At 37.1% G+C, this 16484-nt stretch overlaps 2 protein-coding genes across 3 annotated transcripts in view; both read left to right on the top strand.

Moving 5' to 3' along the window:
- Window positions 1-598: 598 nt before the first annotated feature.
- LOC121410704 (39S ribosomal protein L46, mitochondrial-like) lies at window positions 599-9837 on the top strand. The gene is made up of 6 exons (XM_041602952.1): window positions 599-710; window positions 4221-4464; window positions 5069-5208; window positions 6219-6361; window positions 6664-6804; window positions 8005-9837. The coding sequence occupies exons 1-6, from the start codon at window positions 641-643 to the stop codon at window positions 8161-8163; spliced, it is 897 nt and encodes a 298-aa protein (XP_041458886.1). The 5' UTR covers window positions 599-640; the 3' UTR covers window positions 8164-9837.
- A 966-nt stretch (window positions 9838-10803) lies between these two features.
- The window catches only part of LOC121410705 (RNA-binding protein 10-like), a 34193-nt gene continuing 28512 nt past the window's right edge, over window positions 10804-16484 (top strand). For both annotated transcript variants that reach the window (XM_041602953.1, XM_041602954.1), the window contains exon 1: window positions 10804-10982. In XM_041602953.1, the coding sequence (XP_041458887.1) occupies window positions 10897-10982 (86 nt within the window). In that variant the 5' untranslated portion in view covers window positions 10804-10896. The remainder of the gene's footprint in view (window positions 10983-16484) is intronic.

Consider the following 16484-nt stretch of genomic DNA (forward strand, 5'->3'; position numbering starts at 1 on the left):
TATTTGATTAACTCCTCTGTCATATTTGAACGATATCTTAGTGACGTCACCAGGCCCATTCTATGACATATGAGAGAAGAATATAAAAGTGATTATTCTATTTTGCAGTTATTTTGGGACCTATGTCAAATTTTATACTCAAAGAAGGAAGGAGACTCTGCAAATCAAAAACTTAACTTGCTTGCGACTCAATTTAAACAAACATGACAATAGTTGTGATAAAGGACAAGTCCACTCCAACAAAAAAATTAGATAAAAAAAAATCCAGCAAGCATAATAATATACCACTAAAAAAATCATCAAAATCGGACTCGTAAATAAGAAAGTTATTACAGTTTAAAATTTCTCTAAAATTCACAAAACAGTTAAGCGTGGCCGTATAAAGCTTGGGAGGGGGCAGTTGCCCCCGCCCCCCCCCCAAAAAAAAAATATGCACCAAAAGTGTGCACGAAATCCATAGATTTCACTTTGGAAAATGCATAAGCTTCCCCATGACAAGCAAGGGGATTGATATGCTTGAACCACAGGCCTGCATGTTTCAGACTAGGATGAGCTACCTTGAGATTAGGGCGAAAATATGAACATTTTACATTACGCTGGCCAAACCAGTCATCGGTCGAGACTATTTGACACGAGCGTGATGGCTTCAGCTGTGAATTTTGGGAGAAGTCTTCTGTTAAGTTGCAGACTTGGTTCTTTGCCATTCTCAGGTAACCATTAATGTCTAATGATTGAGCTAATTGGAATGATGTGGAAAGTGAAAAGAAGGTGTAGCGAGCAGTAGTGTTCCTCATCCGAATTTTCTCTCTCAAGTCGCGTCAGTCTCCCCACTCGAGTTCAGGAGCTCCCCCGGCCCGCGTCCCGGGCCTAACCCAGGCCAGGGAGCTCAGCGGGCTGGAGCCCAGGACGGGAGTCGTCCGCACTCCGTGTAATACTAATAGTATACCTAGCCTGGAGGCGTCTCTGGGCAGTGAAAGTCATATACCGGTACTATACGTATGGTCACTCCCCATGACGCCGCGCCTGGGATCCTTACCTATATTTCCCCACGCAAAACCAGAAACGGCCTTGGCTTATCATCGTCATCCACGTCACTGAACTGGGGACAAACTTGAGACACACCTTAAAATCAGCAATCTATCAATAGAATCCACGGTTGGAAGATTTTCAAACGATATCTATTGTTCGCGATGCGAAACGGTGCGAAGCTTCTCACTGAGTTGAGCGGGGACTTCCACCACACGTTTTCCCATTGACACAATAACTGACTCGGACACTATCAAACAACAATAAGGCCTAGGCCTATAGTCTTTTTCTTTTCACTCCTGTGGCGGTATATTCTTCCAAGTTGATGAAACAATGATCAAAACACTAAATAAGACAAAATTAATAATAAGAATCATTAAAATCAATGAAAATCACATTAAAAACACTATTTAACTGTCTAAATACTCCTCGTGATCTGAGTCCCCTTCCCGTGTTGAGTTCGTCTAACTTTTCATAGGAGGGGACTTGGATAAGGAGGAGTAGTATTAGTCGTTATCCAAGTCCCCTCCTATGGGAAATAGGACGAACTCAACAAGGGAAGGGGACTCGGATCACGAGGAGTATTTAGACAGTTAAATAGTGTTTTTAATGTGATTTTCATTGATTTTAATGATTCTTATCGAAAATACTCATTAATCATGTCTATTAAACTGTCTAAAAGTGGCAGAGTGGTTTTGAAGAGGAGGGAAATGAGGGGTAGATGAATATCAACGGGTTAATTGCCGTTTTGTATTTTTAAGAGAGGGGACTTGGATCACGAGTAATAGTACTCGTTATCCAAGTCCCCTCCTATGAGAAATTGGACGAACTCAACACGGGAAGGGGACTCGGATCACAAGGAGTATTTAGACAGTTAAATAGTGTTTTTAATGTGATTTTCATTGATTTTAATGATTCTTATTATCGAATCTAATCATGTCTATTAAGCCGTCTAAAAGTGGCAGAGTGGTTTTGAAGAGGAGGGAAATGAGGGGTAGATGAATATCAACGGGTTACATGCAAGACCATCTTATGACATCTAACTCCAAAACCATCAGTAACTTTTCTACTAAACTTGGATAGTAGATGGATTTTGGGAGCTTGCATGTTATGCTGCAGTCAGAGGTCACATGGTAAGGTCAAAGGTCATTTCAGGTCAACATTAAAGTTTACATGCAAGACTCTCTTATGACACCCAACTCTGCAACCGTAAATCACTTTTCAACCAAACTTGGATGGTAGATGGACTTGGGGGACCTGCATTTATGCTGCAGTCAGAGGTCACATGGTAAGGTCAAAGGCCATTTTCAGGTCAACGTTAATGTTTACATGCAAAACTCCTTTCTCCGCAACCGTAAGTCACTTTTCAACCACACTTGGATGGTAGATGGGCTTGGGGACCTGTATGCTAAGGTCGTTGTCGCCATGATAATTGTATTTATTTGTCAATATATCGCAATGACGGATGACCTGGTGGGTTCGGGGGATACACATTTGCTCGGCTGCGCAACCCGCCGAGCATCTCTAGTTTGTTTTTTCCCCTTTTATTTGAAGTGCTATTCAGACCCCATTCTACCCCATTTTGGATATTATATGTTTGACTAGTATTACACGGATGACTCCTAGTCCTGGGCTCCGGCCCGCCATGCCCACGGAGCTCTCTGGATTACCCCGGGTCAGGCAGGACGAAGCGAAGAGAGAGATTAGGGCAAAAACAACCAAGTTTACAGAGACTGAAGCCCTTTTTTTGACTAGCCATTTGGCTTTGTCCTACTGTCCTGTTCACATTAGAATAGTACTGGTTCACTTGTTCACTGCATCCTCTTTATAGTACCATTGATTAACGGACAAGTCCACCCGAACAAAAAGTTGATTTGAATTAGAAGTCCCAAGGCAAGAGGAAAATCCAACATCAAGCAACAAGTGTATTAACACTAGTAAAAATTTCATCAAAATCGAATGTAAATAAGAAAATCGTGACATTTTAAAGCTTGATTTCACAAAACAGTTATGCACATCCCTGTCAGTATGCAAATGAGGGAATTGATGACATTACTCATTCACTAATCCTTTTGTATTTAATTAGGCTATATGAAATGTTCTTATTTTCTCATTGTCATGTGAAATAGTGTTTTATTTCTCAAATCGATGATTTCAAACCTGTACTCTTTTAGTAGGTCCTACCGTACCTATTTCTTCTCAAATTGTGAAATTCACTGCTGAGTGCCGACTCAGTATAGATATTTGCTGCGAGTGCAGTGATTTCAGAAAAAAAATTGATGATCATCGTTTTGATGCCTCTATAGCTTTGGCTTTAGCGATGATAGTATTGTGTGTTTATTTAGTGTGCCTCACCACACTCGGCAGTATTAAGGGCAGTTTATGTGTAAATGTAGTTTCAAAACAAATGTTGATCCGGTGTGTACATGTGTAGTCAGGATGGGGGTGGGGTGTTTGTACAATTTGAAATTTTAAAGCCTTCCTTTGTCTGGATTATACAAAAATAATAATTTAATAGTTTTAATATTCAGTTGTGTTCATTATAAATAATATTGCCTTAGAACTTTCTGTACTAAAAATTGATGAGACTTTGCTTGATAACTTTTCCAAATGGCTGTTTAAAATTTATTGTCCAGTGGCACAACTGTTACTGGGTATATACATGTAGGAAATCAAAAACCTATTATGCCTAGATCTACCTGTAGATCTATGCACAGTGTTATCTGATAATACAATCTAAAAGATTAGGATGTTGTGTTCACATTGACACATTCACCTGGGCCCCACCCGTATTTCAAAGTTGACTTGTAGCCAGTTTCTTAGAGTCTTAGACAACTTTTTAAGGTTTTGACTTATGTAAGGCTCACCCCCATCAAATTATAATTTGACTTAACCCCCCCCCCACCAATAATTCATATAAGGAGAGGAAAACATTTCCACTTAGAAAATATATTCTTTCGGCTAGCAATCTACTCAGTCATCTTGAAGGACCCACCTGTCAATAAATTATTCCAGGGACTTTCCTGTTTTGAATTTATGTATCCAGTCTAGCCTGGCAGTAGTTTTGCTTGCCAGTGCCAGTACAGCATGTAGACCAACATTTTCTGTACAGGCTGGTTGAGAAACTGTTGCACCTTTAGATTTATTCAGACAGGCTTTGATTTTTTTTCTTCCATTTTTACTCCTTGTTGCAGGTGTGAAAGAGATATGGAGCCAAAAAAGAACATTTAATATTCATTCAATATGCCGTCTTAGCCAGCAAGCTGGCCTGGGGTCAAGCAAACCATGGCAACTAGCAAGCGCAGTGTGCCTGGAAAGGTTTCCGGTTGTCTGCCAAGAAGAGAATGAGATTGAACAACGCTACATTGACATGATCAACAATGTGGAGTTGGAGAAGAGTGCCCTGTCCCAGCATGAGTTGTCTGTGGCAGCAGACAAGTAAGCAACAAAAAATATTGTACAGTCGGTGCTCACATGTATGACTAGTGTTTCTGTGTCTGAAATGGATTAACATACAAGACATTCAGTCCCATCTACAAGAAAATATATTTGTCACAATTTGCTGATTGCAACGTAAATATCGCTAGAGTATTGTGTTATTCTTGTATCGGGTTATTTGACATTTTTATCAGCAGAATATTATTCAGGCATCTGTTGTTCTATTAACCCTTAGTGTGCCACAAACACATTTTTTGTGCAAACTTATAATTTATACAATCTTGATAATTCATTTTCTCTTTAATGCTGGTAGTTCAGGCTTTGTAAGCCGCAATACTACTTGTTGTGTGTCTGTGGATTAGTTTCCAATTATTCACTCCAAGCAAGGATTTTGTTTTTTATATTGTCTCAAAGATGAACAAGAAGTCTATTTTTTCAAAACAAGCTCTGCCATTCTGCTTTGTACATACGTCTCCCACCTTCCCATTATTCTCAAAATTTAGCTAAATGTGGGCATTTGAAGTGTTGACCAAGGTACTTCTCCCCAAGAAAAAAAATCTTCTGTCAAATAATTGTATGTGTTATCGTTTTGATTCTATAATAGGAGGAGAATGGCTAAAAAGCAGTCTGGGGAGCAAGACGAAGAAGAAAAGGATGATGGTGGAGATCTCTTAACTGCCCTTGACTTGGAGGATATAGCCACAGAAGAGTTAGCAGGATTTCAGGTAGCACCAAGACTTACAGGTAGGTTCTATTTCAAAATGGGTACCGCAGAAACAGTTACACACCATATTTCTTTCCCCTTAGAAAATTGCAGAACTGTAAGCACCTTTTTTTAAACTGAAAGATGAATAGAAGTTACCTCATGTCCTCATCATTCTCATGATTGTGATGTTAGAGCAATTCTACAACTCTAATGCCAGATAATATTGAATCACCTGATGTGACCTATGACTATGTGTTCCATACACATCCCAAATTGTCTTTGTATTCTTCTTTTTTTTCCCTTGGAATCATCAATGATGAAAATCTTGAAATAACTTGGAATTAAATACCATTAGTCGTCAAAACACCATAAGAAATGTTGCATCAAAATGAATTCCTACAATTCATGGAATATTTAGCAGCTGTATTAGATTAATGTGTATTGCACCATCCCAGTGAGTGACTTTGCATGTTAACGGTCAAGTCCATGCCAATTGTAAAGGTCATAAGTACTCTATAAAAGGGAGAATAATCCTTTCAACTACAACAACTTGCCAAGTGAGATTTACATAGTCTTGGTGATCATATATCTTTCAAACTATATTAATCCTGGTTTGATTTCTGTCAAACTTTCACCATTCTGTTTTTCATATTTTCTCACCTTTTATACAAATGATTTATTACCGAGGTTTTATTCTCTTTTAACAAAAGAATTTTAATGTACAAATGTTGGATCTCACTTTATCTGATGGAAATCATGATTAGGTAATGAAAATCTGATTTAAAACTGAAGAACATGTTCAAGTCATGATAAAGTAATGTTTAATTTACAGACAGCTTTATGAAACACCACCCTGAAGACAAGATTTTGATTTTGTCCCCTTTCAAAACTTAATGGATTTAGCACTGAACCTAGAGCATGTACACTTGTACATACACAAGTATAGATTGGACAAAAAAAATATGATACCCATGCTAAAATAAAGTAATGTGGATGAATTTGTAAATTTTGACATTTTAAAAATTTCATCTCATGCTATCATTCTTAGGAGCTGATGAGCGAGAAGAAAGACATTCCCTGGATCGTGAACTCTCAAATAAACTAGTGTTGATAGTCAAATGCAAGATGGGAAAGGATAGTGTGTGGCTGCTTCCTTATGGCAACAGAGAAGAAGGAGAGACTATGAAAAATGTATGTACATTTATAGTACTATTTTGCGTTCAATGTTTGTTTGAGATGATTTAGATTAAGAGATTTTTATCAAAAGCTTCTTGATCGGTCTACCATAACATCTTTATTAGAGAGTTGCATCTGCTATGATATGCTATATGATGATCTAGGGTAAATGCCCCTTTATCAGTCTATGAGATAGTTGTCTCTGCTGCTTTACATGATTAGGATAATTATTAGGTTAGAACTAAACTGATCAAAGCAATACATATAAGTTATTGAGCATTATTCAGAATACCTTTTAAATTGTTTTGTTCCTGTAGGCAGCTATGAGAGTGCTGGGGGACCATGCAGATGATTCAGGAGCTCTTAGGGCTCACTTCATGGGCAATGCACCTGTTGGTTTCTACAAGCAACGTTACCCCAAGGCAGTCCAAGAGCAAACTGGGAAAGCAGGTGTCAAGGTGGGACCTGAAACTTTTTTTTAATCCCTTTGACCATCACACCTTCCTCTTTCTATTTCTCAACTCTATCATATCTACTCAAACCCAATTATACACTTAAAATTAACATTTTGTGATTACGAATTTAATTCCAATAAAAGAAAGCAGAAAGTGATGGATTTTTTTGTTCACCTGCATAGGAGAGCGAGACTATAGGAGCCACTTTTCTGATGGCGGCGGTGTCGTCAACATTGAAATCTTAACGAAGGTTAAGTTTTTGAAATGTCATAATTAAGAAAGTATATAGAGCTAGTTCATGAAACTTGGACATAGGGTGATAGTATATTACTGAAGATTCTGCCTGAGTTTTAGGTCACATGACCAAGGTCCAAGGTCACTTAGGGTCAACAAACTTTTACCACATTGGGGGTATTTCTGGAATTGTCATCATAACTTTGAAATCTTAAGGATCTAGTTCATGAGACTTGGACATAAGAGCAATTAAGTATCCCTGTGTGAGTTTCAGGTCACATGACCAAAGTTAAAGGGATTTAGGGTCAACGAACTTTGATAATCTTGGGGGGTATTTGTGGAATTGTCATCATAACTTTAAAAGTTTATAGTTGTAGTTCATGAAACTTGGACACAAGAGTAACCATTTATCCCGGAATATTCTGTGCATGTGCAGGTCACATGACCAAGATCAAAGGTTATTTAAGGTCAATGAACTTTGGCCATGTTGGGGGTATTTATTAGATTGGCATCATGATTTAGAAAGTTAATGAATCTACATATGTACATGTAGTTCATGAAACATAGACATAATCAAGTATGAATGATTGTTTGCACACGTCTTAGGTCACATGATCATGGTCAAAATGGCATGTTGGGTCAATGGACATACATGTAGTATTTCATTATCATATGACTGTTTTCTTTTGCGAGTATTTATTCAATTGCTTTTTTTCAAAGTCAGCACTGCTGCTATGTCGAATCGCGTAATGCAGGCGAGACTGCCAGAGGCGTTTCACTTGTTCCAAGTCAAGAACAGTGATCCATAATCAATCAATGTAAACATTGTCTTAATTTCAAAATGTTTTCTGCCTGTAGGTAGCTGTTGGAGTGTGTGGGGCTATGTACCATGGGTGGACCCATTAGCTCTTATTGAATTAAGAATTTGATTGCAGCAGATTTATCCTTATGGTTTCTTATACTATGCAGGTATTTTTCTTCAAAGCCCAGTACGTATCAGGAATATTTGAGAAGAAAACAGACTCGCCAACTGTAGAAGACTACCTGTGGGTAACTCAAGAAGAATTACATCAGTACCTCTCAGAACCATATCTACAATCTATCCAGAAGTTTATGTTGCCTTTATGACAGTGTATTAATCAAGATTTATATTGCACTTATGTTTTGAGAAGACACTTACATGTTTACATGGTAGAGGAATATTGTTGGTAGGTATCCCTTCCTCTGAACATAGAAAGCAGAATCTAACTGGCCAGTCAAGCCAACCTTTATAGTCTATACGTTACAGACTCATATGGAATGTATAATAACACTATGGCTAAGAGTTGATAGCCTAGCTGTTTTACTTTCTATATCAACAAATAGAGAGGTTAGGGACGCAATAACCCTCAGGGTCTTGTGATTAAGACAGGATGTTCTGTATAACAGATAACATGGATTTATACTTGCTCATGACATGAAGAATAAACTTGCAGTGGAGAAAGCTGAGTCCACCCCAATGGGAAGTTGATTTGAAAAGATAGAGGAAACTCAAGGAATAAGAAATTTAGAACTTTTATGAGTTGTAAATTTATAATTATGATCAAAGTTTTCATTTTTTGTATATTTTATCATAAAGCAGCTACTAGAAAGTAACCAACATTATTTTTGGAATGTCAACCAGCAGCTATGCTATACATACATCATAGGAGAAGTACGAGAAAAAAATTGTATCCCATATTTCCAAGTAATAAAATCCATGTGCAAAAGAAATTGGCAGTTCTCTGCTTATTGAGCGAATGACAGTTAAAAACAAGCAAATTTGCTCAATGCCATAATTTTCTAATTCTACACCCAATTTTGATTAAATTTTCAGCTTTATGGTCTTTAGTTTCTCTCTATTTATTCAAAGTCAAAAGGACATTTAGGAAAGGGGATCTAAATTTTTATGAGATATGTTTTAAAATTAGGAATTGAAGTACTCATAAAAAAAAATTAAAATGATATGCAGCATTGCTATGCTAGTAGTGATTGATAGAATGCTTCAAAGCCCTGGTAGTATTTTCCCCACAAGTGAAAAGCTCAGCAACAAAGCTGAGGAGACTTGTTTTGTCACCTGAATACAATAAAAACAGTCCAATCATATTGCTAAACAGATAGCACAGAAATGTTTTGTCTGCAGTTGCTTGGAAAAACTTGTGACATCAAGAAATCTTGATGTTACAAGCCTTTCCCTGCAATTTCAGAATTTTGTTTTAAAGACTGGAAGCCTATTAAGGCATATCTTAAAAATAGTGTAATTTTTTTTGTTCATCATGTCTGACCGTAAAACATCATACATGGCTCTGTTTTTATCATACATGAATTATACTTTCTACTTCATACATTCATATGTACCTCTCAACATTGCCTAATTAGTTGAAGTAAATATTGTGTACAATGATTTTGAATATGAAATACATCCATGAATGTATTTGTAATTATTATATGCTTCCAACTGTGTCTGCATTATGGGATCGGTTGCTCGTGGATATGTTTAAAAGTGTTGAAAGTTGTTTTCAAGAGTCTTTTTCTTTATTTTCCTCTCACTATTTCATGCGGGTCCCACCCCCTGCCCTCTTTTAGTAATGCCCTTGCCTTACAGCATTATAACCTACATGTATTGAGATACTGAAATAATATTTTTACAACAAAAAGAGTGCTTATATTCCTTACTTCATCCACCTTGTCATATCTAGGATATAGTGTCCCAAGAATTTAATGTAATTATTGAACAGGATCCCATTATATTCATTACAATAAAAACACTGAATGGACAAGATATGCTTTAAAAAATCCTTACCTGTATATCTATCATAAAAAGCTGTGAATTGCATATTACATGAAACAGATGAGTATAGCCTTTTTTTTATTATTTTTTTTATTACATCATTCAGATCATGATCAGTCATGCATTTAAAGGTGAATTCAACTTTGGTCATAAATGTTGTGTGAGAGAGGAGAGAAATAGGATATTGGTGAAAGTTTGAAAGAAATCAGACAAGCATTAAGGAAGCCATCAAAATATTTTTGTTTTAGGTCCACATGAAAGGAAAAATATTATAGGTAAAACTTTTGAGAAAATGAAACTTTTATATGCATTGGAAGAAATGGAAGAGTAGTCACTATGACATCACCAATATGGCGAATTTGAAGTCTCCATGGGCATGGTGATAACCACTTTTTACAACTGTTAAAAGTTTATAACCTTAATTTTTGTGCGATATTGTTCAAGCTTTCACTTATCTACTAGTCTGATTTTGATTAGATTCATTTTTTATATGAATTCACCCATATTTTCAAACCTTTTTATGAGCACTAAAATGTTTTTAATGCTGAAATTATCATACCGTGATCATAACCATACATGAATGCTGTTGAGCTCTGCGTGTCTAGTTGTGCTACAATGATCATAACTTCTTATTTCATTGTACAAAATTCAAATAATTTTTTTTTTGGGGGGGGGCATTGAATATGAAGTTTGAACAATAGTTGAGATATTATTGGAAAGAGCTGAAATTAAAAGGAGTTCCAATACTTTGTACAGGTTGGTGAAATGGGGGGGTGCAGTACGTGGTCCATGATCACATTGAAGCCAAGGATAAGATCCTGGATAAGATATGGGGAAAATGGATTTTGTGTGTGACGGTGATCATGCCAGCTCGCAGAATCGTCGCTCATCTCTCTCTAGCTCTCTATATTTAGCTTTGTCCAGCTAGCGGCGCGCGCTCTACAATCTTTGGCTTTGTCAAATTGGCAACAATTCATCAACATCGTCACGTCAATCAACTATCTGCCATCTTGTCCCCAACGCTGAGAACACCGTGTGTTTTGTGATTTAAAATGGCACTTGACAAAGATTATTATTTGTACGGCCTCAGGAGAGATTCTTTGATGGATTCTGAAGATGATTCTGCTTTGATTTCTAGGTATGTTTATTTGCTTATGCATGAAATAAATACAAGGTACAGTACCGGTAGATGTTCTGGCTGCTGCTGCGTGATCAATCAACCTGTTCGCAATTACGGTAGCACTCGGCAGCATCAGGGACAACTCGGACCACGGGACATCTCGGACCGCGGGCCGAGTTGTCCCACCCATTACGAGATTTTTTTCTCACAAATTTGCGTCTATTTTTCCGTAATTTCGAAATTTCTTGTAAAGATTTTCTAGAGATATGGTCTGATGGTAATGTTCTTCACTTTCTATTACTTTTTTTCGCTGAAATAAAAAAAAAGTGTAATTTTAGGCGTTTTTCGACAGCTCGCGATTCCCATAGGCGCGCGTGTATTAACTGTGTCGGTGCTCGGCTCGGCCCCGCTCAATAACTGACTTGATTTTGTGATCATTTCTCCTCAAAGTACCACTTTTATCGCAGAAGATGGACTTTGTTGTATTCCATTACCTCCATTTTCTCATCACAAGGATAAAATTTGGTGTATTTGCACGATTTTGTTCAAGTTTTTCACCTTTTTCTCTCTGGTCGCAAGAAGCGAACAACCGATGAACGGTCCGCTGCTCTTCATCGTAATTCTCCGTAGCTCGGCCGCCTAAACTGGCGGGGTGGGATTTAGCCCGAATCCACAATGGAAGTGGGCGTGCAGTCAAGAGCTGAGCTTGACTGAGTGAGAGTGAACTAGAGTTTGAAGCTTGGCAGTGTCGTATAGGCTCTGCCTTTTTTTGTAAATATATATTTTTCAATTTTTTCTATATTGATTTTCCCTGGTTTCGAGCTCTAAGATTGTAATGATATAATTATGCTTCAATTTCTTTGACTGAGTGTGACTATGGTGTGGATGTTTGAGTTGCTCAAAAATATTTTTACGTGGGTGGGGGCTCGGGGCGATTTCACTCTTGCCCCCGAAATGCGAAAAAAATATATTCGGGGTGTAGCTGTGTGGGCATGCCGGGCTGAGGCTAGCCATCAATAATTTTTTTTTTTTTTTTGAGAGGGGGGGGCTTAATTTTTCACTTTAAATTGATCATTTTTAGGCCTTTTTTTCCATTTTATTTTTAATATTGAATTTCCGTGGTGTAGAGTTGAGTTTTAAGTTGCAATAATCAATATGCTTTAATTTCTTTGACTTTGAATGTGACTGTGGTGTGGATGTTTGAGTCGAACAAAAAATACTTTTACGTGGGTGGGGGCTCGGGGCGATTTCACTCCTGCCCCCTAAATGCGAAAAATATTCGGGATGTAGCTGTGTGGGCATGCCGGGCTGAGGGTAGCCCTCAATAAAAAAAAGTGTTTTATTTGGGGGCTTGATTTTTAATTAAATTATTTGTATTTTTTACAGGATTTAAAATAAAACTGATTTACTTTAATTTCATTTCTTGGTCTCAAGGGTGGATGTCAGGCTGCCGGGATGGAATTCAGCCACAATTGCCAATGGAAGTGGACATACTTGTACAGTCGTGAGCTTGGAGACTGAAGCCTTGCCCTACAGCTTAGAATATTTTTTAATCAAGTTTTAGGCCACTCAGTCTTATTCCCATTTGAAATATAATCAGGGCCGGATCCAAAATTTCCCTACAGGGCCGGGGGGCATTTTGTCTAGGAATTTTTGACAAAAGGTCTTTACTGCCAAATCACAGTAATTTTTTCTCAGGAAAAATTTGACAAGCAAAAAAAAAAAATGTAAGTTGCCTTTTTAGTACTTTTTAAGGGGGGCGAATGTGCCCCCTCCCTCGATTCGCCACTAGAACTTATGTACATCAGCAATTGTAAACCACATCAGCAATATGTCCATATTGTTTAGTTTTAATTTTTACAGGAGGAAAGAATACCAAATCAAATAAGTTTTATGTTTTGCATTTTTACCAATTATTGTTTATTCAAGTAAAATGTATTTAATTTAGTATTGTTCCAAAATGCATCACCTAATTAACTTGTTTGAATTTAAAATGCAAACCTGAATAAAAATGAATTATGAACTTTGAATAAATAGAAAATAATATGTTATATTCTGTAAATTGTAATATTTTCAAATCATATTTTATCTCCATTCTTATCTTATTATTGTCTCCCTTTCTCATTATGTTCATCACTCTCATTTCAATTAAATTTATATTCTATTACTGGAATAAAAAAAGACAATACTCAACAATGAAACATTGATCAATAGAAAAAAACAAAGAAAAAGAGGGAAAATACAAAGAAATGACAGGTACAAGGAGGGGGGGGGGTAACAACAAGTCATTCTTGTCTGGATTTTAAAAACAGGAGAAGAGTCGTCAATACAATATTGCAAATAGCAACTATGAAGAGGGTTTGGTTTTTATCAAATAATTTTTGCAGTTCCTTTGGAGTGATGTTGTTTTTGTTTCACCCATTCTAGAAAGTGAACTTTGTATCTAACACTAAGTTGCCCTAGTGTTGTTTTCCAATCTACATTTTCTAGTTCCTTGTATCATGTATGGATGAAATCATTTAAGGTGTACCAGTTAGAAAATTGTTGACTTTTGGTATATATTTACATTAATCATGCAAGTTGCAGGTATGATCACCTTCTCAATGACTCTTAAGACAAGCTTCTGCAATTAGTAAAATATATTGTATTTACTAGATAATTTGAACAACTGGACCAAATTGTGGCAAGATTAATGAGCTATATATAAGTGACAATGGGGAACCCGAGGCTGATAATGATATGATTTGAGCAAAGAAACAATAAAAATTTGATCAAAATCGGATAAGGAAAAACAATATTATCGCTGCATTTTAAAGAATGATTTGTATTTTTCTGGTGAAACAGGTCTGGCGTTTCTTCATGGATATTTAATCAGCAACCTCATACATGATGTCATATCCTCACTTGTTCTTTGTATTTTATTATGTGAAATTAGATTAATTTTTTTAAGTTGAATTCAATAACCCCGCTATTTGTTATCAGATTTTTATGAAATAAGCACTTTGATATGTGAATATTGCTATGTCTACATTATTCATATATAAATATTTTCATCCCGGAGCATCCCTTTAAATGATTTATTTGTTATTTCTTTTTCTCGAGAAAGAGTAGGCCTATAGTCTCTACAATAAAACAAGTGGAATGCCTCTGGCGGTCTCACCTGCATCACGTGATTCAATATAACAGTAGTGCTGACTTTGAAAACTACGATATACAACTCGCACAAGATGTTCAGTGATACTGGGTTACTCTTATTTCCATGTCTTATGAAATATACCAATACACTTAAAGAGATATGATGGTAATTCAACAAATACCCCCAATGTGGCCAAAGTTCATTGACCTTACATGACCCTTGACCTTGATAATATGACCTGGAACTCGCTGCAGGATGTTCAGTGATATAAGTTATGCTGTCATTTAATAACCTTCGGTTATTAAAATAATGACAGCATTAAGATTTGATGTTGATGCTGCCGTCGGAAAAGCGGCGCCTATAGTCTCACTCTGCCATCCAGGTGAGACAAAAATCATGACATGCACAGTGATGAAAAATAAAGCAATAAAATGAATTTAATCAAAAAGAAAAAACACATGCTATGTAAAAGAAATTAAATTTAAAATAATAAATTCGTCATTTTTATTGAATGAAGAATTTAATTTATTTATAATTGGAAAAAAGGATTACCCCTATTTTCTTTCAATGTAACCAAAATACTTGTAGGGCCTAATATGATTTTTCATCACATGACATGATTTTGAACAAAAATCAAGCCATATTTTTGGGTTATGTGGGACAGAATCTACATGGCGGCATTCGTGGGACGGATTTTTCTTCTTAAATCTATCTCTGCCGGCTATTCACCTTATCCCCATCCCTCCCCATCATCCTCGTCCCTATCATCATCCCCTTGGGCGCAAAACTGTCCGCAAAGGTAGAGGGGACCACAGGCTGCAAAAGTTGACAAACATTTAAAAAAAGGTTATCGCCCAAATGTAGGGTAATTTTTAACCCCAAAACAATTGACAAGAAAAAAGAGGGGGTTTTCAATAATAAAAGGTCATTTAGTCCTAAACACATGTATCATTTCAATTGTGAATGATTCATTATTTTGTTCTCCATGAAGAAAAATAGTATAGGGTGGACATTTGGTATTGTGTCCCCCTATTTTTGGTAGGGGGACACGTCCCCCCCCCCCGATTTCCTCCCATAATCATCCCTCATATCCTCGTCCTCACCATCTCATGCACCCCTCTTATCAAGAGTCATCATCATCATCTCTCTTATTTATATCCCTCATGCACCTCTTCCCTCTCATCATCAAGGCCCACCCCTTATCATCGCCATCCCTCACATCCTCATCTCCATCTCTTTCCCTTTGTCCCTCTCATCATCCCCCCCCCTCATCAAGAGTCATCAAAGATCCTCATTCCTCTTATCACAATCTCTCACCTCCTCGTCCCTCTCATCAAGGCCCACCCCTCGTTATCGCCGGTATGCTATCATCGCCATCCCTCAAATCGTCGTCCCTTTTACCCTATATCCAAAACTCTGCTCTCTACACAAAGGAAACTCAATATAAAAATTAAAAATGAAATTGGCATGCCCACACAGATACACCTAGAACATTTTCACATTTCGGGGGCAGGAGTGAAAATGCTCGGAGCCCCCATCCACGTATTTTTTATTCGGCTCAAACATCCACACCACAGTCACACTCAAAATCAAAGAAACTGAAGCATATTAATTATTGCAACTTAAAACTCAACTCTCTACACCAGGGAAACTCAATATGAAAAATAAAATGTACAAAAAATAGGCCTAAAAATAATAAATTTAAAGTGAAAAATTAAGCTCCCCCAAAAAAAATAACCAACTTTTTTTATTGAGGGCTACCCTCAGCCCGGCATGCCCACACAGCTACATCCCGAATATTTTTCGCATTTAGGGGGCAGGAGTGAAATCGCCCCGAGCCCCCACCCACGTAAAAGTATTTTTTGTTCGACTCAAACATCCACACCACAGTCACATTCAAAGTCAAAGAAATTAAAGCATATTGATTATTGCAACTTAAAACTCAACTCTACACCACGGAAATTCAATATTAAAAATAAAATGGAAAAAAAGGCCTAAAAATGATCAATTTAAAGTGAAAAATTAAGCCCCCCCCTCTCCAAAAAAAAATTATTAAATTCTAGCCTCAGCCCGGCATGCCCACACAGCTACACCCCGAATATATTTTTTTCGCATTTCGGGGGCAAGAGTGAAATCGCCCCGAGCCCCCACCCACGTAACTTATTTTTGAGCAACTCAAACATCCACACCACAGTCACACTCAGTCAAAGAAATTGAAGCATAATTATATCATTACAATCTTAGAGCTCGAAACCAGGGAAAATCAATATAGAAAAAATTGAAAAATATATATTTACAAAAAAAAGGCAGAGCCTATACGACACTGCCAAGCTTCAAACTCTAGTTCACTCTCACTCAGTCAAGCTCAGCTCTTTGACTGCACG

This window comes from Lytechinus variegatus, chromosome 3, assembly GCF_018143015.1.
Source record: "Lytechinus variegatus isolate NC3 chromosome 3, Lvar_3.0, whole genome shotgun sequence".
NCBI lineage: Eukaryota > Metazoa > Echinodermata > Echinoidea > Temnopleuroida > Toxopneustidae > Lytechinus > Lytechinus variegatus.